At 37.0% G+C, this 27,766-nt stretch overlaps 2 protein-coding genes across 3 annotated transcripts in view; both read left to right on the forward strand.

The window, feature by feature from the left end:
- Positions 1-27,766, forward strand: part of IPO11 (importin 11) — a 234,481-nt gene that overhangs the window by 151,661 nt on the left and 55,054 nt on the right. For both annotated transcript variants that reach the window (XM_010385211.2, XM_030926735.1), the window contains exon 27: positions 5,291-5,412. In XM_010385211.2, coding sequence (XP_010383513.1) covers positions 5,291-5,412 — 122 coding nt within the window. The remainder of the gene's footprint in view (positions 1-5,290; positions 5,413-27,766) is intronic.
- On the forward strand, positions 23,567-26,495 carry LRRC70 (leucine rich repeat containing 70). The gene is made up of 2 exons (XM_010385206.2): positions 23,567-23,986; positions 24,452-26,495. Exon 2 carries the CDS (start codon positions 24,490-24,492, stop codon positions 26,356-26,358), a length of 1,869 nt encoding a protein of 622 aa, XP_010383508.1. The 5' UTR covers positions 23,567-23,986; positions 24,452-24,489; the 3' UTR covers positions 26,359-26,495.

A 27,766-nucleotide genomic window follows, 5' to 3' on the forward strand; every position in this document is an offset into this window, starting at 1 on the left:
CTTTTACTTTTCAGTCTTTCACTCAGCCTTCTATTTTTTTGTTTGTTTGTTTTTTCATTTGTTGGGCTAGAATTATAGTAAGTCACCTAGAACTTTATACCAAGGCTCAACGTGCTGTGGTTTTAGAAGTCTGTTCTGAATCCCTATTAAACTAATTATAAATTCTGCAGCCCAGAACTGATATTCAGCTGATAGGTGTCAATGTGGTCATACCAGTTGTTAAAATATTGACATAAATCCTGCAAATTAGCAAACCGGGTAAAAAGTGCCTTTGATAAGTGTTATAATTAATGGTATAAAATTTACTATAAAAAATTGAGCATTCCTTTTAAATATTTTAAACACATGTTTTGAATCTGCAGGAGTACAGTGAAGAAATTTTTATCAATAATAAACTATCAATAATCTGCAGTTTAGGACATCTTCTGGTGTATTTAACAATTTTAAAAGTCTTCAATAACCGCTGTAAATATAGGATTCAGTGCAAACTAAAATTAGTATTTATTCCTGGAATAAAGAAACTTTTACTCTTTCAACAAAAATATAGTGGCTTACTATTGCTGGTAATATAAAGTTTGGGAGTAAAGATGCTTAAGAATTATTAAGAGTTGAAGGGTCTAAATTGTATTTTATCAGAATGTCAGTTATTTTCTATTAAAGTTCCACTGGCAAAAGTAAAGAATTTTTGCAACAATCAGGGAAAAAAGTAAAGGACCATCATGAATTGACAATAGACAGTTGTGTTTGAAATAAAAACACATTTTTTAACTGTCAAAATGAACAAAAAGCATTTAAATAATATCAGCATTTTTTCAATAACATTTACTATGTAGTTTTAATAGAATATTTGAAGGAATAAAATATTTAATAAAAACACCAGAAAATTATTAATATGAGAGTATTATTACATTCTAGATTTGTTTCCGACATCTTAGAAAACTTGTATAGGCATACTTGATATTGTGAGTTTGGTTACAGACTACCACAATAAAGTGAGTATCTTCATAACATAAGTCATACAAATTTTTTAGTTCTCCAATGCATATAGTTATAATTACACTATACTGTAGTATATTAATAGTGTGCAGTGGTACTATGTCTAAAGTAACAATGTATGTACCTTAATTAAAAATAATTTGTTGCTAGAAAATTTTAGTGATCTTCTCAGCCTTGAGTGAATAATGTTTTTGCTGGTAGATGGTCTTGCCTTGATAGTGATGACTGCTGGCTGATCAGGGTGGTGGTTGCTGTAGGTGTGGGTGGCTGTCACAGTTTCTTAAAATAAGACAAATGACGTTTGCTACATCAATTGACTCTTCCCTTCACAAATGAGAGGATTGACTCCAGTTTTGACAAAAATTCTACTGAAGACTAAATGGTCCTCAGAGAGCAAGAAAAGGAAAAATAAAAGAGGATGGAAGGAAGTTGCAGGCAAAAGATAAAGAACAGTAGGTTGTTTTGGTAGTGATAACAGAATCACTGAAACTTCATTTTTTTAATGTTGACGATGGACTATTTGGTCCTCAGTAGAAATTCTGTCACAATTGGAGTCAGTCCTCCCAGATTCTGCTGCTTCTTTATTAAGTTTATGTAATATTCTAAATCATTCGTTGTTATTTTAGCAGTGTTCACAGCATCTTCACCAGGAGTAGATTCGATCTTAAGAAACCACTCTTTGTTTTTGTTTTTTGCTCATCCGTAAGAAACAATTCCTCATGGCTGGGCGCGGTGGCTCACGCCTGTAATCCCAGCACTTTGGGAGGCCAAGGTGGTGGATCACCTTAGGTCTGGAGCTTGAGACCAGCCTGACCAATATCGTGAAACCCTGTCTCTACTAAAAATACAGAACTAGCCAGGCATAGTAGCACATGCCTGTAATCCTAGCTACTTGGGAGGCTCAGGCAGGAGAATTGCTTGAATCCGGGAGGCAGAGGTTGCAGTGAGCTGAGATCCCGCCATTATACTTCAACCTGGGCAACAAGACTGAAACTATGTCTCAAAAAAAAAAAGAGAAAAACAACTCTTAATCTGTTCAAGCTTTATCCTGAAATTGTAAAACTTTAATCACACCTTGAGGTTTCACTTCTAACTGTAGTTTTCACTATTTCCCCCATATCTGCAATTATTTCTCCAACAAAGTCTTGAACTCCTCAAAATCATCCATCAGAGTTGGAATCAAGTTCTTCCAAACTCCTGTTAATGTTGATGTTTTGACCTCCTCCCATGGGTCACAAATGTTCTTAATAGCACCTGGAATGGTGAATTCTTTCCAGAAGGTTTTCAATTGACTTTGCATAGATCCATCTGAAAAATCACTGCCTATGGTAGCTATAGCCTTATGAAATGTATTTCTGAAATAATAAGACTGAAGTTTGAAATGACTTCCTGATCCGTGGGTTGCAGGATAGATGTTGTGTCAGCAGGCATACAAACAACATTAATCTCCTGTACATCTCCATCAGAGCTCTTGGGTGACCAGGTTCATTGTCAATGAGCAGTAATATTTTGAAAGAAATCTTTTTTTCTGAGCCATAGGTCTCAACAGTGGGCTTAAAATAGCAGCAAACCATACTGTAAGCAGATATGCTGTCATCTAGGATTTGTTCCATTTAGAGAGCTCGGGCAGAGTAGATACAGAGTAACTATTAAGGGATTTAAGATTTTTAGAATGGTAAATAAACATTGGCTTGAACTGAAAGTCACCAGCTACATTATCTCCTAATAAGAAAGTCAGTCTGTGGACACGTTGATGTTTTGAACCCAGTCCCTGACTTCTCCTCCCTAGGTGTGAAAGTCCTGGATTGCATCTTCTTCCAGTAGAAGGCTGGTTCATTTACATGGAAAACCTGCTGTTTAGTGTAGCCACTTTCCTCAGAGATCTTAGCAAGATCTGAATAACCTGCTGCAGTTTCCACATCAACACTTGTTGCTTCACCTTCCACTTTTATATTATGGAGGTGCTTTTTTTTTGTTGTTATTGTTGAGACAGAGTCTGGCTCTGTCACCGAGGCTGCAGTGCAGTCACATGGTCTCGGCTCACTGCAGCCTCCGCCTCCCGGGTTCAAGCAATTCTCTGCCTCAGCCTCTCAAGTAGCGGGGATTACAGGCACCCACCACCACGCCTGGCTAATTTTTGTATTTTTAGTAGAGACGGGGTTTTACCATCTTGGCTAGGCTGGTCTTGAACTCCTGACCTGTAATCCACCTGGCTTGGCTTCCCAAAGTGCTGGGATTTCAGGCGTGAGCCACCGCACCCAGCTGGCTTCTTTTATTAAACCTCATGAACCATCCTCTGCTATCTTCACACTTTTTTTCTGCAGCTTTCTCCCCTCATTCAACCTTCATAGAATTAAAGAGAATTAGAGCCTTGTTTTGGATTAGGCTTTGGCTTACGAGAATGTTGTGATTGATTTGATCCTCTATGCAGACTAATGGAACTTTCTCCATGTCAGCAGTAAGGCTATTTTGCTTTTTTATCATTTATATGTGCACTGATGTAGCACTTCTAATTTTCTTCAAGAACTTTTCCTTTGCATTAACAGCCTGTTTGGATCAAAAGGCCTTTCAGCCTATCTCAGCTTTTGACATGTCTTTCTCACCACGCTGAATCGTTTCTAGCTGTTGGTTTAAAGTGAGAGATGTGTGACTACCTTTAACTTGAACACTTAGAGGACATGGTAGGATTATTAATTGGCCTAATTTTTTTTTGCAGGGGGTGGATGGAGTCTCATTCTGTCACCCAGGCTGGAGTGCAGTGTTGCGATCTCGGCTCACTGCAACCTCCACCTTCCAGGTTCAAGTGATTCTCCTGCCTCACCCTCCCAAGTAGCTGGGACTACAGGTGCATGCCACCATGCCCAGCTAATTTTTGTATTTTTAGTAGAGACGGGGTTTCACCATGTTGGCCAGGATGATCTCGATCTCTTGACGTCATGATCTGCCCACCTCATCCTCCCAAAGTGCTGGGATTACAGGCGTGAGCCACCACGCCTGGCTGATGTACTTTCAATCTGTGTGATCAGTACGCTTGATGGCATTTTACCTCATAGATCCTATAGAGACAGAACCAGTAGAGTGTGTGTTTGCAAAAGGGCCATGTATTCAAAATGGCTCTTAAATGCTGAAGGGCCCTAGAAAGCAGAGAACAAGGTAGACTAGTGCGGTTTGTCAGCAAAGGATGTCTTACTGGGAGAACTGAGAGCAGAAGGTGGCAGCAAGATAGGTAGATATTCGCACTGCTACTTCCAGACCCTCAGGTTTATTATATTTTATAGGGAATTGGTGTATGTGCTCTTGGCAAGACAATTAAAGGTCCTTACACTAGGGACAGTAAATAAAGCAGAAATCAGGAGGCCTTCCTAGGACTAGGACTAATCAGAAGCCATCATATTGGATTAGCATTCAAGATGGAGTCATTTTTGTCTCCACAGTTAGATTAAAGAATTGGCATACATAATTGTGGGGCTGGTAAGTCTGAATTTTGTATAGCAGGCTAGAAACTCAGACAGGATTTCTGTTACAGTCTTGAGGCAAAATTTCTTCTTTCCTGGGCATACTGTTTTTGCTCTTAGGGTTTTCAATGAATTGGTTGAAGCCCACTCACATTATCTAGGGCATTTTCCTTTATTTAGCGTCAACTCATTGTAAATGTTAATCACATCTACGTAATACTGTCACAGCAACATCTAGCCTAGTGTTTGACCAAACAACTGAGCACCTTCGCCCAGCAGAGTTTATACATAGAATTAGCCATCACATTCTGTATTTTGTTGATTTGTTTTAGCATCATTTTTAGTGTAGCATGCAAATGTCTTAGGAAATAATTCATTTGTTTTCCTTTGAAACTCTGCAGTTTGAGGTTGCAACTTGTCCTCTCCTCTGAGAGTAGCAGCAAATTAGTCTAGCAAATTAGAGAACATTGAACAATAATCATCCAGTTGAATAAACTATAATCTAAGTACAAGTTGACAATTTTGAAAAATGTGTTTATTTTTTCATTGTACCTGATTGGCAGTGATTTATTAAATGATATTACTAAAATCACTCATGGGCTACTTACATGTTTTGAATAAGTCTACTTAGCTCTCAGGATTAATTAGAGTCAGTTTCTGGTTATGCTCAAATTATCAGTTTCCAGCTCATGACTTACCCCCAGTTCAGATATTCCACTTCTGTGGTTTACTATAATTGAATTTTAACCATGACATATGAGGCTTTAGCTTTTAAAAGTATTTACCCACAAGTAAAACATATTTTAGGTATTTTGAGATGCCTCCTGCTTTTATTTCAGATGGACCAGCTTTTGGGAAATATGATTGAAATGTGGGTCGATCGAATGGACAACATTACTCAGCCTGAAAGAAGGAAACTTTCAGCTTTGGCTTTGCTCTCTCTTCTGCCATCTGATAATAGGTGAGGCAATGTTTTCTTAACATTTGTTTCTTTCAAGCATCAAAATGTAAACACTATTTTTGGCCATCAGTATGGCTGTGTGTTGCTAGGCAGTGGTACTTTTTTCTATATGGATGTGAATTTTGTTAGCTGATGGATGATGTGGTAAGTGTTGATCCAGATCCAGAAAGCACTTAGTGGGATAGGTACTCTTGGGACTGTGGATGCCCTCGTTTATTTTGGTTGTATTCATTTTACAAATTTATTTTGTTCTTATCTGAATTTCCATTTTTTATAATAACTATTAATAACTCTGTTTTATTAGACTAATCTTCAGTCCTCTTTTTACATAGATATATTAAATATCTAACATTTCAAAGTCAATAGCACTTCATAAAGTGTGTTATAAAGTATGTTAATTGAAGAGTATTATTAGTTTTGTTTTCTTTTTATTTTGGATTATTTATAAGGAAGTTTGCAAGTTGTTTTTTTCTTCTAAAAATTCTCACTCCCGTAAAGCAAATACAAAATGCTTTGGTTTGGTCATTTAAAGAAGAATATATTTCTTCGTTTCAATTCCTATTTTGTGGAGCTTGGCATGAAATGCTTTTAAAAATACGTTGACAGTCAGTACTTAGTTCTCATTCACACTGTGTAGATTTTTTAAAGTGATGGCAGGTATATAAATAACATAGAGCTTGATTGGTGAATCTTCCTCATTACATTTTCTGGACAACTGCACATGGATGTGGTATGGGACATTGTTTATACTTTTGGCTTAGTCAGTTTGATTGAGCTTCATATCATTGCACACACCTGGAGTCCCCTTCTTTTTCATAGCAAATTTTTGAAATTTTAGTGCATGGTCAGCACATTTCTTGAAACTCACTTCATGGATGCACTTATGAATGTTGGTGGTATATTCTCAGGTCACCACCTTGTTAATGGCATGACAGCCCTTTTTGCTGCCCTTCTGTATCAAAGCCATTATGCTGGGCCCCTATTTTTTCTTTTTTTTTTTTTTTTGAGATGGAGTCTCGCTCTGTCGCCCAGGCTGGATTGCAGTGGCCAGATCTCAGCTCACTGCAAGCTCCACCTCCGGGGTTTACGCCATTCTCCTGCCTCAGCCTCCCGAGTAGCTGGGACTACAGGCGCCCGCCACCTCGCCCGGCTAGTTTTTTTGTATTTTTTTTAGTAGAGACGGGGTTTCACCATGTTTTTTTGTACTTTTAATTCTAAAGGCTTAAAAGCAGGTCTCAGGGCTTGATGTTGTGTTAAAAGAATAATGGTACTACATTAGATCTTTATGTCTTAGGGCAGCAATCCCCAGCCTTTTTGGCACCAGGGACCTGTTTTGTGGAAGAAAATTTTTCCATGATCTGGGGGAGGGGAAGGGAATATTTTCGGGATGAAGCTATTCCACCTCAAATCATCAGACATTAGATTCTCACAAGCAGTGTGCAACCTACATCCTACATCCCTCACATGCACCGTTCACAATAGGGTTACCGCTCCTATGAGAATCTAATGCTGCCACTGATCAGACAGGAGGCGGAGCTCCTACGGTAATGCTTGCTTGCCTTCTGCTCACTTCCTCCTATGCAGCTTGGTTCCTAACAGACCATGGACTGGTACCAGCATACGCATCCTAGTGATAAATTAGTAACATAAGTCCAGTTTTAGAAATCCTTATTTGTTCTTTATGTATTATTTACTTCTACTATGGTAATTTGTATTAAGGATATATATAATTATTTTATCTCAACATCATAACAATAGATAATACTTACCAAATGCCATATACTTTCCTAAGTGCTTTATGTTGATAATTTAATTCTTTAAACAGCCTGATGAGGTATAGACATGATTATCCCTTCTCACAGAGCAAACAATTACTTTAAAATGTTAAGTAACATTTCTAAGGTAAGAGATCTAGCATTTGGCATGGTATAAGCCAGTTTGAACCTGGAGTGCTTCACACCAGGAATGCCTCTTTTAACCACGAGATGATATTTCTCCCCAGGTGGACACGCACAAGGTGAACAAATTTCCTCTCTATGAAATGGTGTGGCATCTTATTTATTTTTGATAAATAAGCCGAATTTAAGCTACCTACATTTTAACTTATTGGTGTTTCTCTCAGTGGAAAAAAACTGACATGAAAATTATTGAAGTTTTTAATATTGAAATGTTAAAGAACATAGTCTTTGGTAGTAGTCAGCACTCTAAATGTTTGTTAGATAAATTAATGAATGGAAAAAAATGAGTTAGTAAGACATGTTAGAGTTTTCTCCAAGATAAAGTACTGAGATTATTGAAAGAAAGCTAGAAATGGTAGAGGTTAAGTTTAGAAAGATATCTAATTGTATCAGAAAAATTTGTTTTACATTTTTAATGAGAATACTGTTTGCTTCGACATATAATATTATGTAAGTGTGTGGTTGTTCAGAACTATTTTTGACATGTAAGTTGTGGAAATTTAATATAGGTTGAGTATCCTTAATCCAAAATGTTTCTTTCAGATTTTGGATTTTTGGGATTTTGAAATATTTGCATATATGCAACAAGATATTTTGGGGATAGAACTCGAATCTAAATGTGAAACTTATATTCCATATACACCTCATATAGTCTGAAGATAATTTTATACAGTATTTTAAATAATTTTATATATGAAACAAAGTACTTGTATGAAGTTTTCCACTTGTAGCAGTATTCTGGCACTCAAAAAAATCTCAGATTTGGGCCATTTCAGATTTTTGGATTAGGGATACTCAATCTATAGTTGGCATCTGTAAGAAAAATTAATACTTAGACTGGGACTTAAGTCATCTTATATAAATTGAGGGATAGGACTTTATTAAGACTCGAATTTCTCTTAAACACTGGAATTTCAAATTTAAAAGTTGTGAGGTGCCTTGTGATGGAAGATCAGATACAATTTTTGTTTTTAAAATGAAATACAAATCTGATGGGCACTAGCAAACTCACGTCATTTTTAAGGGTACTGAGAAAGTCTTGAATAATGTGGTACTAGAATTTTAAAGAATAATGATTTAACTTCATAATATCCTTAATAGACTAGTGATGAAACATTGATACAGAAAATCTGCATCAACCTGTAACAATCTGAAAAAAAAAAGAAAACACCTTTATTGTGCTAGAAATTTGGCACATAGTAATTGGCTTGTGACTTAGGAAGATTTAGTCACATGCTCTAGTGGAATGTGCTGATATTCAAGTCAGCAGTATTATTGTCTCCTATTTGTAACCTTTCTTCTAGTTAACTACATAGTTGTTGGAGTTTGGGGAGATTTTTCCTCTTTTGCATCCCCAATGATGATTTCTTATTTTTCTACCTAATAGTAATTTCCTATTCTTGTGTTTCTTTTAGATTTTGCAGCATACCATTTCCTTTTCCCAAAATAAGGCATGTCTAAAGTATGATGTTGATGATTTTAAAAGTCAGGCTAAATTGGGAAATGTCATTTTTTCCTCCTTTTATTATGATGGCATTTGGGTCCAGTTGATTATTTTTTGTGGGAGGGTGTCTTATGCATTGTAGGATGTTTAGCATCATCCCTGGCCACTACCTACCAGATGCCAGTAGCATTCTCCCCTTCCTCCCCTACTCAAGTCACGACAATTGAAAATATCATCAGACATTGCCATTAGATATCCCTGGGGACAAATTGCCCCCAATTTAGAACCACAACTCTAAAGAATGACCATTTGGGAAATGGTTAAACTCTTTTACTCTAATCCACTACTTTTGGCTTAGAAATTTGGTATAGACTACTTTAGGACCACACTCAAATCCCAGGGCCACCAGTCACTTGCTAATGACCATGGTCAAGTTACTTAACTCCCTGTGTCTGTTTCCTTGTTCTTAAAATAGGGGTACTAATAGTATCTTTCTAATGAGGTTGTTGTAAGGATTAAGATTGAGTTTACATATGTAAGGTCAAACTGTCTACATAGATGGAATTAGCTGTCCTTATTTCATCCCCTTCTTTTTCTCATCCATGTAATGCAGTACCTAATTCTAAAAGATGATTTGAATGGGAAAGATACATTTTTGCATCTGAAATACATAGTAAGTTTTGTATTAAGAAAATGAACCTAAAGAAATAACCAAATTCAGGCCAGGCTCAGTGGGCTCATTCCTGTAATCCCAGCACTTTTGGAGGCTGAAGCAGGCAGATCACTTGAGGTCAGGACTTTGAGACCAGCCTGGGCCAACATGGTAAAACCCTATCTTTACTAAAAATACAAAGATTAGCTAGGTGTGGTGTCACATGCTTGTAATTCTAGCTACCCAGGAGGCTGAGGCAGGAGAATTGCTTGAACCCGGGAGGCAGAGGTTGCAGTGAGCCAGTGTGCGCCACTGTGCTCCAGCCTGGGCAACAGAGTGAGACTCTCTCAAGAAAAACACAACAAAACTGATGACAACTTTAATTTTGATTATGAAGAAAAGAAACTAACACGAAACACTCTTCACATCATTCCCCCACATTTTGATTTTTTGATGTCTCAGTTTACATCTTTTTTATATTGCCATTTCTTAACAAATTATTGATTTTTCTTTTTTCTTACTTCCATTGCCTGGATACAAGTACAGAACGTGTAGGTTTCAGCCCATCATCTAGGTTTTAAGCTCCGCATGCATTAGCTATTTGTCCTAATGCTCAACCTCCCCTCGCCCCCCACCCCCACAAACTGGCCCTGGTGTGTGGTGTTCCCATCCTTGTGTCCATGTGTTCTCATTGTTCAACTCCCACTTATGAGTGAGAGCACGCAGTGCTTGGTTTTCTGTTCCTGCGTTAATTGCTGAGGACGATGGCTCCCAGCTTCATCCATTTCCCTCCAAAGACATGATCTCATTCCTTTTTATGGCTGCATAGTATTCCATGGTATATATGTACCACATTTTCTTTATCCAGTCTGTCATTGATGGGCATTTGGGTTGGCTCCCATGTTTTTGCTATTGTAAATAGTGCTGCAAGAAACAACATATACATGTGTCTTTACAGTGGAATGATTTGTATTGCTTTTGGTATATACCCAGTAATGGGATTGCTGGGTCAAATGGTATTTCTGGTTCTAAATCCTTGAGGAATTGCCACACTGTCTTCCACAATCATTGAACTAATTTACATTCCCACCAACAGTGTAAAAGTGTTCCTATTTCTCCTCAGCCTCTCCAGCATCTGTAGTTTCTTGACTTTTTAATAATCGCCGTTCTGACTGGCATGAGATGGTATCTCATTGTGGTTCTGATTTGCATTTCTCTAATGATCAGTGATGTTGAGCTTTTTTTCATATGTTTATTGGGTACATAAATGTTATTTTTCTTATTAATAGTTTTGTTTTGGCTAGGCACGGTGACTCATGCCTGTAATCTCAGCACTTTGGGAGGCCAAGGCAGGCAGATCACTTAAAACCAGGAGTTCGAGACTAGCCTGGGCAACACAGCAAAACACCATCTCTACTGAAAAACAATTCAGAAAATTAACTGGGTGTGTTGGTGCATGCCTATAATCCCAGCTACTTCAGAGGTTGAGGCGCAAGAATCACTTGAATCTGGGAGGCAGAGGTTGCAGTGAGCCGAAATCGTACCCCTGCGCTCCAGCCTGGGTGACAGAGCAAGACTCTGTCTCAAAAAGAAAAAAAGAGTTTTGTCTTTGTCTTTATAATTCATAAAGATATGAGTGATATACTCGCCACAATTAGAGTATTATTTTGAATTTTTGTCTGTGTAGTTTAAAAAGAATTTTTTTTTTTTTTTTTTTTTTTTTTTTTAAGTGGCAGGGTCTAGCTTCTATTGTTCAGGCAGGCCTTGATCTCCTGGGCTCAAGTGATCCTTCCAACTCAACCTCCTGAGTAGCTGGGACTACAGGCATGGACCACCATAGCTGTGTAGTTTACCTTTACCAGAGAATTTTATCCATCCAGATGTTTTCTTGTTACATTTTACCACTGTTAGCAGTTTTTGTAAGACAGGCCTGTGGTGATGAATTCCCTCAGCTTTTATCTGTCTAAGAAAGTCTCTATCTGTCCTTCATGTTTGGAGTATATTTCTGCTAGTTACAGTATTCTTGGTTGCCCCTTTCTTTCCTTCAGTACTTTGAATATGTCATCCCTCCTGGCCTGGAAGATTTTCACTGAAAAGTCTGCTGCCAGATGTGTTGGAGCCCCTTTATATGTTACTGGTTTTATTGCTGCTGCTTTTAGGATCCACTCTTTGTGACCTTTGAGAATTAGATTATTATATATATGTCTTGGAATTGTCTTATGTGGGTTGAATCTCCTTGGTGGTCTTTGACCCTCTTGTCCCTGAATATTTATATCTTCCTCTGGATTTGGAAAATTTTCTATTATTATTATTTTTTTACTATTTCTACCCCTTTCTCTCTCCCTCTTGAAGGTCAGTGACTCTCACATTTGCTTTTTTTTTTTTTTAAGATGGAGTTTCACTCTTGTTGCCCAGGCTGCAATGCAATGGCACGATCTCAGCCCACTGCAACCTCTGCCACCTGGGTTCGAGCAATTATTCTGCCTCAGCCTCCCGGGTGGCTAGGATTACAGTGATATACCACCACACCCAGCTAATTTTGTATTTTTAGTAGAGATGGGGTTTTGCCATGTTGGTCAGGCTGGTCTCGAACTCCTGACCTAAGGTGATCCACGCACCTCAGCCTCCCAAAGTGCTGGGATTACAGGTGTTAGCTACTGCACCTGGCTACATTTGGTCTTTTGATGCTGTCCTATAGATCTCATAAGCCTTATTCATTTCTTTTCAGTTTTTCTCCTCCTTTGATTGCGTTTTCTTCCTTTTTCTCTTTTGACTGATTGATTGATTGAGACAGGGTCTTACTCTGTTGCCCAGGCTGAAGTGCAGTGGCATGATCATGGCTCACTGCACCCTCAACCTCCTGGGGTCAAGCGATCCTCCTTCCTCAGTCTCCCAGTTAGCTGGGAGTACAGGTGCATACCACCACACCTGGCTAATTTTTGTATTTTTTGTAGAGATGGGGTTTTGCCATGTTGCCCAGTCTGGTCAGACACCTGAGCTCAAGCTATCCACCCACCTCAGCCTCCCAAAGTGCTGGGATTACAGATGTGAGCCACCACACCCAGGCTGACTGTATTTTCAAATATTCTGTCTTCTACCTTACTGATTTTTTTCTTCTGCTTGATCAATTTTGCTGTTGAGATCCTCTAATGTATTTTTCAGTTTGTCCGTTGTTTTTTCACCTCCAGTATTTCCGTTTGATTTTTTAAAAAATAAAAATGCAAAAAATTAGCAGGGTGTGATGTTACACATGTGTAATCCCAGCTACTTGGGAGGCTGAGGCAGGAGACTCACTTGAACCCAGGAGGCAGAGGTTGCAGTGATCCAAGATCGTGCTACTGCACTCCAACCTGAGCGACAGAGTGAGACTCTGTCTCCCCCCCAAAAAAAATTCAATATCTTTGTTAAATTTTTTGGTAAGTTTCTGAACTGATTTTCTGTGTTTTCTTGAAATTTGTTGAGCTTCCTTTTGAATTCTTTGAAGGATTGCACATCTCCATCTTTTCAGGATGGATCTTTCATCTTTTCAGGATAGATAGTCTGATAAATATGAAATGAGATCATATTTAGCTGAATGTTCTTGATGACTTGTAGAGGTGTGTCAGTGTCTGAGCCTTAAAGAATTAGGTATTTTTCCCTGTCTTCACAGCCTGGCCTTGTTTGTACCTGTCCTTCTTCAGAGGGTCTTCAGGAATTCAAAAGGGACTGACTGTTCACTTCCCTAAGCCTGTGGACACTGCAGCCATTTCAGCACTAGAGAATGCCCTAAGGCCAGGTGTGCTGTTCACCAGCCTGAGGGACTTGAGAATTCCTAGGGTTCCCAGGCAAAGGCCTTTGCTTACTTTTCTCTCCCCTTGTATGCGAGGAGTTTCTCTTTGTGCTATACTGTTGGGAGTTGGACCCAGTACTGTGATTTATTGTGGGTAGTGGGGAGAGGAGAGGGGTTCTGGTAGCAGTTTTCAAGGCAGAGCTGTCGGCATACTTCCTTCTCTGTCTCCCCCAAGCACACAGCTTCTCTCTCTGCCTTGTACTGCCTGGAGTTGTGGTAGGAGTGGTGTAGGCAGTGAAAGACTGTTCTTTCTTCCCCTTTCAATTTGCCCTTTCTTGTTTTATGCTAAAACCAGGTACTATGATCTCTCACCTGGTTTCTTTAGCTCTTGTGAAGGTATTTTCTCGTTTGGATAGTTCTGCAGATTATTCTGCAAATTGGTGTTCCAGTGGAGGAATGCAAGGAATTGGTCATTGGAGAGTTCTGTTTTGCCATAATGCTCTGCCTCCTCTCTGAGTACTTGCTCTTATTGTTGATGTTTTTACTCAAAATACAACCTGAGCTGATTTCCAACTTAGTTTCTATTATCTGATTATACAGTAATTTGTGGAAAGGGGCAGTGAAGTAACAAGGGGAGGGTTCTTTACAATTTTTATTTTGCCAGGGTTGGTCGTAAAAGAAACAGTCTTTGTGGGGTATATTGAATGATGACTAATTCCCTTTCTTGCTTTGTTATGCAAGGAAAATAGATACATGAATAAGATTACTTATATAAGTTTCAGGACCTCAGATGTTAAATTCTGCTCCCTTACCACTCTTTGAATATATGGTTTACAAAGGGGCTGATCCTTTGAAGATCAAAAGAATCTTTACATTATGTATGTTTTCCTGCTTTGTATATAATCTAATGCAATTTGTAGTAATTATTGGTTCTGATTATTTCAGTTCAACTAGAAAAGAAAACCTCTTTGATGCAGCTTTTAATGTTTTTATTTTTTATATAAGCTATGCATGTGTATCTTTTGGCTCTTGTGAGTTTGGGGACTGGTTTTCCAGCATAATTTAAGTAAGATCTATTTTTGAATTGGCTAATAATTGTAAGCTGGATTTTGTTAGCTTTAATCTAGCAGAAGCTGGAGAATGTAGACAAGTGTTAGAACAGTTGATACTACAGTTGGATGCTCACTCCTTTCATCTGTATACAAAGCAATTTCATTGAAAAAGAAAGTAAATGATTAATTCCTTGGCATGCTGATTTTTCATTGAAGGGTATAATCATTTATAAAACTTTGTTTAGCTTCTGAAAGTTCTTTGAAAACCAGATATTCCCCTCTCCACTCCCCCAAAAAAAGTGCCACACTTTTTGAAGTATTTTGAGCTGTTTCTATCTTCCTACATTAGGATATGAATGGAAATAGTCTATTTTGGTTTCCATTTTTAATACAAATTTACTTTACCCTTGAAACATACATTAGAACTAAAATGCTCACCTGTTCTCTTCTGATATCAACCTTATGACACTAATACAATAGCAATGTTTTAAAGATGCTGTTATGTGGTAAGTCACCATGCTGTGCCCTGAAGACCCATTGTACTTCACCTTTAGGATAGATGATTGTTCATTGCACTCTGGTATCTTAGAACAATAATTTGTGTCTTCTATCTCCTGTCGTGACTACTTAGGAAAGTTTCTGAATGCTTGTGAATTTGGAACTGCGTTCTCAATGCTTTCCTCGTATCTAGGAACCGTGCCCTGTCTGCAAATTAGATAAAGGCTTCTGGCAAACTGTTTTCGTATGTAACAGTCATATTGTAGACAGACACTGGGTGCCGTTAGCTAATCACTGACCATTCTATGAGAAGCTTCTTTTAAACATATCACCAGAGAAAAACTAAACTGTGATCAAATGAGATTATTTTGATGTTTCGGGACCTCAAACTATTTTACAATGAGAATAAGAGATGTTTCTCAGTGAGAGTGAGGTATTGGGTCTAGAGCTCAAAGTAGTTGACGTGATACAGAAAAATAATTGTACACAGAATAACTAGCTCCAACAAGGATAACACTGGAAAAAGTATTCAGAGGAGTAAAATGATGAGTCTGATATGCTTTCTAGTTTTACCCATGTAGATGATGCATGTGTACATCACAAGTGGTTCCTTCGTAGCCTGAGGAACATCTTTTTTATTTTGTTTTATTTTATTTGGAGATTCTTTTCCTTGAGCTTCTGTTTTTGTTCTATCCAGAGTACCAGAGAGAAAAATATGCATTATAATGGGAAGGGAAGCTAGATTAACTTCAGATGCCTGTTGTGCGTACTGTTAGTGTGACATTGGACCAGTTTTCTATCATTCTCAGTTTTCTCATATTTCAAATGGAAGCAGTGATAACAGCTAGCACCTAGGGCTTATTATGATAAATTGGAGAATGTATTTATAATGCCTACTAAAATGCTTAATGAATGTGACCACCCAGTAAATCATTGTGTCTACTGTTAATTTGACCAACTGTGTGATGGTACTAGTTTATCCAGTAGGTAGATCTCTTTCTTTTGAAACGTTCCCATGTTCATCTAGTTTATGTGTGAAGAAACTGCTAACAAGAAGTAAATAATAACTAATAGAACACATAATTTATGATAGCCTTTATACAATACATTTTTTACACACATTTCAGTTGATTCTTCCAATAGCTCTATGGGGATGGACATTATTAAACTTTTTTTTTTTTTTTTTTTTTTTTTTGAGATGGAGTCTTGCTCTGTTACCCAGGCTGGAGTGCAGTGGCGTAATCTTGGCTCACTGCAAGCTCGGCCTCCCGGGTTCACATCATTCTCCTGCCTCAGCCTCCTGAGTAGCTGGGACTACAGGCATGTGCCACCACGCCCAGCTAATTTTTTGTATTTTTACTAGAGATGGGGTTTCACCATGTTAGCCAGTATGGTCTCGATCTCCTGACCTTGTGATTCACCCGCCTCAGCCTCCAAAGTGCTGGAATTACAGGCATGAGCCACCGTGCCCGGCCTTTTTTTTTTTTTTTTTTTTAATTTATTATTATTATTATTACTTTTTTTTTTTTTTTTTGGAGACAGTCTCGCTCTGTCGCCCAGGCAGGAGTACAGTGGCACAATCTCAGCTCAGTGCAACCTCCACCTCCCAGGTTCAAGTTATTGTCCTGCCCCAGTCTCCCCAGTAGCTGGGATCACAGGCGCACACCACCACTGCCAGCTCATTTTTGTATTTTTAGTAGAGATAGGGTTTCACCGTGTTGGCCAGGCTGGTCTTCAACTCCTGACCTCAGGTGATCTACCCACCTCAGCCTCCCAAAGTGCTGGGATTATAGATATGAGCTACCGCGCCCAGCCTTATTAAACCTTTTAAATGTGTAATCAAGACTAATAAAGGCTAATTACCTACCCGAAATCAAGTACCAAACTGAAATTCAAGTCCAGTCTATCTTACTCTTAATGTCTACTCTGCCAGGCTGTTGAGTACCTCAAGTACTATTTGAGGTATTGAGTACCTCAGGCTATTAAGTACTCAAGTACTGTTTTGTCTAATTTTCCTATTCCACAATCTGGTTTTACTATTTCTGAGTCATTTTTGTTAGTCTGATTAGAAAATGAGATCATATTCCTAGATATTTCATTATTAAAGTAAGGTACTTCTTCCAACCACTTAAAACCACATATCTCGTTTTTATTTAAGTTGTTCATAAAAGGGACAACAAATCATTCTTTCTGTCCTCTATCTAGAAATCCAGTGCATTTATTAGGAAACTATGTATTAAGATTCTCCACTTCGTTATACATAGAAAATACATTGGAAGTATTATTTGGTGTTTACAACTCTAAAATTCTAGCTTATTCACAGGACACAGGATCTTTAAACTATAATATCTTGATTTTATAGTACACAGTAATTGTGTATATATGTTTTTGTTTATTTGTTTATTTTTTTTAGGCTTTGAGGCTGGGTCTTACTCTGGTTGCCCAGGCTGGAGTACAGTGGCATGATCTCGGCTCACTGCAGCCTTGACCTCCTGAGCTTAAGTGATTCTCCCACCTCAGCCTCCCAAGTAGCTGGGACTACAGGATTGCACTACCACACCAGCTAGTTTTTTGTGTTTTTAGTAGAGATGGAGTTTCGCCATGTTGCTCAGGCTGGTCTTGAACTCCTGCACTCAAGCAGTCCGCCTGCCTGGGCCTCCCAATATGCTAGGATTGCAGGTGTGAGCCACTGTGTCAGGTCTTTCACGTTCTTTCATAGTTATGAAGTTTGGTCACTGCACATTGTTCATTTTTTGAGTTTCGTTTTCTCAAGTTCCATTTGTTAAGAAAAACTCCTATCATACATTACATAAGAACAAAATTTTATATATGGAAATGTGGTAGGATCTTCTGGGGGTATAAAGCTTTACTATTTATTTATTTTTTATTTTTATTTTTATTTTATTTTTTATTTTTTGCGACTGAGTCTCGCACTGTCGCCCAGGCTGGAGTGCAGTGGCACGATCTCGGCTCATTGCAAGCTCTGCCTCCCGGGTTCACGCCATTCTCCTGCCTCAGCCTCCCGAGTAGCTGGGACTACAGGTGCCTGCCACTACGCCCGGCTACTTTAAAGCTTTACTCTTAATTTCTCTATGTCTCATTTTTTTATCCATTGTATGAGGTACTCCAATCAGAGTACCTACCTTATAGGGCTCCTGTGAGAATTAAAAAGAGATAATACTTGAAAAATGTTGAGAACACACTCTGGATCATAGAAGCACTCTATCAATAAATAGATCTGATCCAGCAGTAGCAAAAGGAGTTAATCCTATATTCCGTTTATCCTAATTTCTCTGCTTCACTAACCTTTCTGACTGTGTACTCCTTTTTAAAGTTGTGAGTTAGATTTTATATAGGGAATTTTTCTGAATTACTGAGTAGCCGTATTATACTACATAGTAGAAATATGTTTGATCTGTGAGCAGATCGATGAATTATGAGCGTTGGTTATTGGAGTGAGAAAGAGCTGCTGATGCTTCTTTAGCAGGTCAAAATAATGGAGATTAAATGGTAGAGGGTCTGTCAAATCCAAGCTATAAGATGCTTGAAAGGCCAGCTGTGAAAAGGTTAGCAGTTTGGATACTAAGAAGCAGTTAACCATATTCCAATTACCAAAACAGGCATGATTCTGGAATTATTTTTCACACAGTTGTCAATTTGACTAGTCTCATGCCTGACATAGATAGTATTGTGTGGAGCCTTGATGCCCCTGCAGTAGTTATATATATACCTCACAGCCGTATTGGGTGGTCTTCAGCACTGGTGGCTTAACATTGAAAGTTCCCGTAGGGGTTATTTAGGTTAATCATTATTTGGTAATAAACTTTCCTTCTATAGCATCTCTGATGGGGATGTTCATTCAGCTTCTGTTTGGATACTTGGCTAATAAAAAGTCCCTGCTCCTTAAGGCAGCCCATTTTATTGTAGGACTTCTTTCTAACTGTAGCTGTTTGTCATGTATTATCCTCAGAATACAAACTGTAACTCCCAAATCTGTGCTTTTAACTCCATATGCTAGTTTCTGTATTCAATACAGTCTTCATTCATGTAACTTCATCCATTTTATAATATTGTCTATTGAGGCAAGAAAATAATTTCACAAAGGTTATTATATAGTTATTGGAAGAGACTTAGCTCTCTCATGGCCTTATTAAATCATCTGTTAGGCTAATTACTCCCTCCTCTCTTCTTCCGGGGTGTGTGTGTGTGTGTGTGTGTTTAAAACTATGGGGATTTTAGGGATTATGATAAACTAGAAATTGTATTATAAACATAAAATAAGAACCATCAAAATGGAAGGAATTTACAGGAAAGAGAAATTCTAATATAGCCCAGATCTGAAGTATAATCTGCTGAGATTAGTCTTTCAGCAAAACGCAGAAGGTGATGGATAGGGTCAGAGGAGAGATTAGTGTTCCAAAGGTTTCAGGTGGAACTAGGGGAAAGAGGAGATATTTTGAATTCTAATACATCTCTGCTAGCTTTTTCTAAGTTGGAACAGCCCTTCTGTTTAATAGTTCTGCTTTCTGTGCTTTGCAGTGTAAAACTATGCCAATATACAACAAACAAATTGATCATCATATAGCGGCAATGAGAATGGTACCTAAAATTGTCCATAGAAATAGAATATTGCTTCTCAAGATGACTGGGTAACAGAACAGATATCAAGAAGTTAAAAATGTTCTTCCAAAGTCATGCTGAAGGGATGATTAATAATGTTCCTTGAAAGTGTCCCAGTGACAGTACATCCTTAGGAAGTATCAGTTTGCTTTTAAACCCTTGTAGTCACAGGCATAGTTGAAATTTTATGCTTCTCATGCATAAAGTACATAAAGTTTATTTTTTATTCTCACAGATTTGCAGTTAAAAATTTCTTACTTTTCTTGTTGACAATTGAGCAAATAGAGATATTCATAGTTTTGCCATGTTATAGGAGCACAATATTTGTTTCTGTTTTTATTTTAAAGCATACATTAGAAACTTAGAAATGGTGACATATCTTGGCAGTAATGTGCATGGACAAATTTTACATGAATATCATAGCTAATGTCATGATATTTTCATTTGGAAATTATTTCAAACTTAGAAAAACACTGCAAGAACAGTAAAGAACACACATATGACCTTTACCCAGAATCACCTATTGTTAACTTTTGTCCCAATTTGTTGCGTGATACACATTTTCTGTCAGATAACTAGATAGGTGTTTTATATTCTGAACCATTTCTGTGTAAGTTGCATTTGTCATGGTCTTTTACTTCTCAGTACTTACAGTCTAGGACCAGTTATTGCTTTAGCTCTTGTGTTTTTGTAGTCTCTTTTACTCTGTCATGTAATTTCTTCAGTCTTTTGTTTTTCTCTTATAAAATTTTTAAATAATCCACTCCTTATAATCTCTCTCCATCTTTCCAATTGCCTCTCTGTTTTTATCTCCCATCCATCCTCTCTCCAACTCCCCCAACAGAATAGAATGTTCCTCATTTGTGGTTTGATATTTTCTTATGGTTCGATTTATGTGTGCATCTCCCATTAGAATATTGCATAAGTGATGTGTCCCTCTTGGACTATCACAGGCAAAGTCACATGGTGCTCATCTGTTTCTCACTGATAATGTTAATGCTGATCAAGGTGTTACCTGATTTCTCCATTGTATATAGTTATTATGTTTTTTTTTTCTGCAACTGATAAGAGGTCTATATTGAGATGTACTGCCCCTCATTAGAATTTATCTCCTACATTGAGCAAAATAATTTTCAAATTGTTTGCTAATTTTTTTTTTCTAAGAGCACAGTCCACTTTATTTACTTTTCATTAGTTTAAATCCTTAAGGGGTTACAGCATCTATGTCCAATGGCCTTAGCAGAAGGATCGCTTTGGAATTTGGCAAAAACCATGCCAGTGTTTCCTTGGGCCCAAGTTACCTTTCTGTAGAATACTCTGGTTTTGTTTGGTTTGCTGCCAGGAGTCACTGTGTTCTCTGCTTTGTATACGTAAGCACATTTATTGCCCAAATAGAATTCAGTTTCATCTTGGGCATAAACACCTTCAATTTTAAGAAGATCTGTGTACTCCCTTTGGTTTCAGAGACCTTGCCTGTAGCAGCAAAAATGACTTTGGATGACAGCCTTCCAGAAATATTTGCCTTTTGGAAGTCATGTTCCAAGCAGGCCTCGACAGGCTTCATGATGGCAGAAAGAGCTGGATTATTTTTTAATTGCAAATCCCATCTCACATTTTCATTCTCTTGATTTTAGGTCTATCAGTAACTTTTAAAGTCCATAAAATCAGTAACTGCTGTTATTATAAGCCGTTCTTTATATGTAAACCAATCTTGATTGGTTTATATATAGATGCTATATGTCTAAATACATATAGGCTGGGCACAGTGGCTCACACCTATAATCCCAGCACTTTGGGAGGCCAAGGTGGGAGGATTACTTGAGCCTATTAGTTCAAGACCAGCCTGAGCAAAATGGCAAGACCCTGTCTCTACAAAAATAAGAAAAATGCCAGGCATGGTGGCAAGCACCTGCAATCCTACCTTCTCAGGAGGCTGAGGGAAGAGGATCACTTGAGACTGGGAGGTCGATGCTGTGGTGAGCTGTGTTCACATTGTTGCTCTCTAGCCTAGTCGACAGAGCAAGACTGTGTCTCAAAAGAATACATGCATACATACAGATGATGTCTATTTAAAAGATGCTAATGGAACAGTTACTCTGTTATTTATACATTCTTGTTTTAGTATGGACAGAATCTGAATGGAAAAGAGAATAGTTGTGTATTGATACCAGAAGCATGAGATGATCTGGAGACAAAGGGAGTGTAAAAGAAGGTTTCAGCAGTAAGAATGAGAGGAAAATATTGGGGACCGTGCCGGGGGTGGTGGAGAATGAACAGACACAAGAGACAAAGACAAACAGAGAACATGGCGGCTGCGCCTAGAGCCTCCGCCTCACTTTATTTATATACCCCATAAATCCCACATCAGCAAAAATAACACAATGCAAAACAAACTTTCTGCACCCAGATATAACCTTCTGCTTAGTTCCTTGTCTCTAAGTTCTTTCTTATTTTGTCTGCCTTCTTGGCACCTACTAGAGTTCATTAAAAGTTCAACTAGAGATACTGTCCTTGACTACTGGAGTTCATTGAAAGTGCAACTAGCTAGAGATACTGTCCTTGAGCCTTATCTATTCTTAGCATATTATTTTCAATGGCCCCTGCAGAAAACACCTCAATGAGTCAATTTTCTGGGAAGAAATAGAAAGCTAATTTAAGAGGCTGAGCATAGTGTTCAGTAATAGTTGTAATGAACATTAGTAATCAGAAAAGGGTAATGAGGAATCGTTGTTGATCAGTTGTCTCTAAGAACAACAACTCCTAAGGGAACAGAAAGACTAAACTTTGTTTTGCTGGAGATTGAATTTTTTTTTTTTAAGCATTCAACCTGAGAGTTACAGTGTACTATTTATATTTAATTGTTTTGTTGCAGTCAGTTTAGTTTCCTTCAGTTTTTAGAATGTGAGAAGTGAGATTTTATTTTGTCATTTTTCCTTAATACAATTTCCTAAAAATTCTACCTTTGCATCCTAATAAGTATTGCAGCTGCTTTGGATATTTTTTGGCGTAGAGAACAAAATTAATTCATACTCTGGTTATATTACTTTGTGGGTTTTTTCTCTTTAATTTTATTTTGATTTCAAAGGACCCTTGTTCTGAATTTTTCCTAATTCTTTAAGTTGTATGATGCAGTTGAAAAATCCATGGGACAAGCCTCATATCACTTGTGTGTTATTGGAAGTACTAAACAAAATGGACCTGAGAAACCTAACTCCTACCTCAAGTTCATGTCATTTCTGTCAGTTGTTTTGTTTTCCATTTTTAATGCATAAGATCGCAATAACAATAGCCAGCCATAAAGGATAGGTATAAGAATCATAAATCATTTTGATAAAGATCTGCTATCCAGCATGCATTGCTGAATTTTTCGTCATGGAAAGATAATGCTAGGTATTATTTCAGGTATCTAATATGGACATAATTCATATTATTATCTAAAGTAATTGTTGTCTTGATGTGAAATGAAACTGCTTTAATAACAAAGGAGAGTTGTATACAATTACATAACTTGATATTTTAGGACTATTATCAGGGTATTAGTAATATTAATAAAAGTCAGAATTAGAAAGCTTAAGCAACTAGCTTAAAGTTAGTTAATGAAAGAAAGTTAATGACTGAACAATATATAATATAAACAATTTATATCTGATTCTTTAAATTCCTGAAAAATTTAGATTTAAAAATTCTCAATTTTCATTCTAAAAGATTCAAACTAATACAGATATATATAGGGCAAAACATCGCCTCTTTTACTTTCCCCAACTTTTCTTGCAAAGATAACCTATGTCAGTAATTTGGTATGCAGCTTCTTACCATCTTATAATCCAACTCTACCAATTAGTGCCTTATTAGTAATTAGTACCTTACTACCAATTAGTACCTTAACATATTAAATAGTACTCAGTATTTTTTGCAACCAAAAATATTCTGAAAATTTTGAAAAGAGCACTGGAGGATGATATAAAAACATTTATGTTCATTCTAAATTTTTCCCCTATTTTCATTAAAGGAATAAAGCATAAAGTTGAAGTCTTCAATGTGTATTTAAAACAACATAAATATTTTGTTCATTAAAAAGTTTACAAAAAATTGTATTACTCTATATACATCTTATTTCAACTAGCCTTTTCCATTCAGTAGCTATGTTGTTGATAGCTAGAGTCTGTTGATAGATATTTGGATTCTGAATAACTAACGTTTTCAAGTATCCTTTAAAAACTATTATTTTACATTATGGGAGATATTTTGATGTGTATATTAGGAAAACTCTAACTGCATTCTGAAAAAATAAGTTCCTGAGATTTCCGTTCAGCAATACTTTTGAAACACAGATAAAATTACTTCCTGTCTCTTAGCTTCCTGTATCCATGGCAACCTCTGTTTTACACATTGACTGTAAAGGAACCAATGTGAAGAGTGGTGTTTCCTGAGCAAACGGTGACTTAAAAAAAAAAAAGTGGTGGGGTGGAGGTCAGCAATGCCACAGAACAAAATGGAGTTTAGAAATGTCGTTCTTCAGATTTAAAAAGAAAACCTTTACTGAATCAGCTGAGTGTTAATAATGCGAATTTCCTTTTCTTGGTAAGATTATTTACTTAAATATGAACTTTTAGTTGACATGAAAAATAGTTTTGTGAAAAACTAATGTAGAGTTTAATTGTTCTGTAGTGAATTTGTATTTTCATAAATTATAATGTTATTTGATATTAGACTTTATGTTGTTAAAGGGACATATTAAATTCAAAGATTCTCATTCCTACCTCATTTGTCACCTATGTTGTAATCATTTGTAATTTTTAAGTTAGCAAATGTTTCATTAATCTGAACTGTTTTGTCAAGTAATGGGTTAATGGCCTGATCATGTTAATAATTCTAGAAAGTATTCCATACTCATTATTTTATGCTATTACCATGGTATGATTTATGATAGTATTATTGGCTGATCCTAATTAAAATAGAATACAGAAGTTATAGTATTATAAAAAAAAAAACACATTCATGTGATGAAGTTTTGATGATTTAAAGCTTTACCTTCTCTTTTTGTAGCCAATTCTGATCTGAACAGAAAAACCAAGAACAGGGATATGTGTGGATTACAGTTTTCTCTGCCTTGCCTACGACTGTTTCTGGTTGTTACCTGTTATCTTTTATTATTACTCCACAAGGAAATACTTGGATGTTCGTCTGTTTGTCAGCTCTGCACTGGGAGACAAATTAACTGCCGTAACTTAGGCCTTTCGAGTATTCCTAAGAATTTTCCTGAAAGTACAGTTTTTCTGTATCTGACTGGGAATAATATATCTTATATAAATGAAAGTGAATTAACAGGACTTCATTCTCTTGTAGCATTGTATTTGGATAATTCTAACATTCTGTATGTATATCCAAAAGCCTTTGTTCAATTGAGGCGTCTATATTTTCTATTTCTAAATAATAATTTCATAAAACGCTTAGATCCTGGAATATTTAAGGGACTTTTAAATCTTCGTAATTTATATTTACAGTCTAATCAGGTATCTTTTGTTCCAAGAGGAGTATTTAATGATCTAGTTTCAGTTCAGTACTTAAATCTACAAAGGAATCGCCTCACTGTCCTTGGAAGTGGTACCTTTGTTGGTATGGTTACTCTTCGGATACTTGACTTATCAAACAATAACATTTTGAGGATATCAGAATCAGCCTTTCAACATCTTGAAAACCTTGCTTGTTTGTATTTAGAAAGTAATAATTTAACAAAAGTACCATCTAATGCCTTTGAAGTACTTAAAAGTCTTAGAAGACTTTCTTTGTCTCATAATCCTATTGAAGCAATACAGCCCTTTGCATTTAAAGGACTTGTCAATTTGGAATACCTCCTGCTGAAAAATTCAAGAATTAGAAATGTTACTAGGGATGGGTTTAGTGGAATTAATAATCTTAAACATTTGATCTTAAGTCATAATGATTTAGAGAATTTAAATTCTGACACATTTAGTTTGTTAAAGAATTTAATTTACCTTAAGTTAGATAGAAACAGAATAATTAGCATTGATAATGATACATTTGAAAATATGGGAGCATCTTTGAAGATCCTTAATCTGTCATTTAATAATCTTACAGACTTGCATCCAAGGGTCCTTAAGCCATTGTCTTCACTGATTCATCTTCAGGCAAATTCTAATCCTTGGGAATGTAACTGCCAACTTTTGGGCCTTCAAGACTGGCTAGCATCTTCAGCCATTACTCTAAACATCTATTGTCAGAATCCCCCATCCATGCGTGGCAGAGCATTACGTTATATTAACATTACAAATTGTGTTACGTCTTCAATAAATGTATCCAGAACTTGGGCTGTTGTAAAATCTCCTGATATTCGTCACAAGACTACTGCGCTAATGGTGGCCTGGCATAAAGTAACCACAAATGGCAATCCTCTGGAAAATACTGAGACTGAGAACATTACTTTCTGGGAACAAATTACTACTTCACCTGCTGGTAGATTTTTTCAAGAGAATGCCTTTGGTAATCCATTAGAGACTACAGCAGTGTTACCTGTACAAATACAGCTGACTACTTCTGTTACCTTGAACTTGGAAAAAAACAGTGCTGTACCGATTGATGCTGCTTCAATGTCAGGGAAAGCATCTCTAATTTGTACACAAGAAGTTGAGAAGTTGAATGAGGCTTTTGACATTTTGCTAGCTTTTTTCATCTTAGCTTGTGTTTTAATCATTTTTTTGATCTACAAAGTTGTTCAGTTTAAACAAAAACTAAAGGCATCAGAAAACTCAAGGGAAAATAGACTTGAATACTACAGCTTTTATCAGTCAGCAAGGTATAATGTAACTGCCTCAATTTGTAACACTTCCCCAAATTCTCTAGAAAGTCCTGGCTTGGAGCAAATTCGAATTCATAAACAAATTGTTCCTGAAAATGAGGCACAGGTCATTCTTTTTGAACATTCTGCTTTATAACTCAACTAAATATTGTCTATAAGAAACTTCAGTGCCATGGACATGATTTAAACTGAAAACTACTGTTAGAATTATATACTTTACATGGAAATATAATGAATTATATGAGGTTAGCATTATTAAAATGTTTTTAATAATTTGTGAACAGTGTATTCATTTAGCACATATTTTCTTTGATATGTACTGTATTAAGTAATAATAGCTAACATTTCTGTGTATCAAGCACTGTGCCAAATATTTCACATTTCACATTTAATCCGTGAATAGTCTTGAAAGGTGGTATATTTATACTTTACAGATGAGGAAACTTAGAGTTTAAGTAACTTTCCCAAATTCTCACAGCTTGTAACACTGTTTAGGCCTCTCTGACGAGCTCATGCTTTCAGTTTTATACTATATTGCTGCTGTGGTTCTAGGATTGTAATACGAAAAAAATAGACATGGTTCTTATTCTAGGTGGAGCTTGAAATTTAGAGGAGGAGATACATGGTTACTGCACAGTACGATGATAAGTACTGTACTTAGAGATGCTGTTGAGTATAACATTTGTTGAATATAACATTTGTGGAGGTGAGAGATGGCTGTATGAAGGAAGCGACATCAAAACTGGATCATAAAGAATAACTAGAAATTAGCCCAGTGAAGAGAGCTGAGTAACACCGCGTCAGAGGGGTTAACAGAAGAAAAAATGCTGCTTTTCAGGAACTAAAATTCAGTATAGCTGGTGTCATGAATGATGGTATGCGATTTAAAGCCCAAAAGAGAGATCAGGCGATGAAAGCTCTGTAGTTGTATGCAACTTGAGGGCAACAGAGAGCCATTGAAGGATTTTTAAGCAATAGAGTGAAATGATTAGATTTACCCTTTAGAAATTTGCCTTTTTCTGGAAGGAACAGTAAAACCGGAGCCAGAATTAGTTGAGTAGGAATCTGAGTTACTAATCCAGGGGAAAGATGCTAGAGGCCTGGGCCAGGATACTGGCAAAAAGAATGGATGGATCAAGAGGTACTTTGAAAGTAAAATGAACTGCCTTGGCGATTGGTTGAGGGGTGGCAGGGGAGGGAGGAGTCAAAGATGTTAGGTTTTTGGCTTAGGCAGTTTTGTGCTGTATTCACTAAGCTAAGGAATGAAAAGGAGTGGGGCAAAATAATGAGTTCAGTTTTAGACAGATTGAATCTGAGGTTCTTATTAGATCTCCAAGTGGAAATATATAGCATGCAGAAATTCAGAAGTGAGGTCTTACAGTCAAGGCCAATAATTCTTAAACTTTCATCTATCCAGTACACTGGAAGTGTATGATACACCCTTTACAGTAACAATAACCATTTGGGCGATAAGGTAAGTGGGGAAGAATGAGACCTTGTAGAAGTTGAGAGAGTCCCTAGGAGATGTTAGTGCCCTTGATTAA

This window comes from Rhinopithecus roxellana, chromosome 3 (assembly GCF_007565055.1).
Source record: "Rhinopithecus roxellana isolate Shanxi Qingling chromosome 3, ASM756505v1, whole genome shotgun sequence".
In the NCBI taxonomy this organism is placed as follows: domain Eukaryota; kingdom Metazoa; phylum Chordata; class Mammalia; order Primates; family Cercopithecidae; genus Rhinopithecus; species Rhinopithecus roxellana.

Bases quoted from the DNA above. Each gene is read 5' to 3' on its own strand.
- LRRC70 (XM_010385206.2), top strand. From the start codon at position 24,490: ATGTGTGGATTACAGTTTTCTCTGCCTTGCCTACGACTGTTTCTGGTT.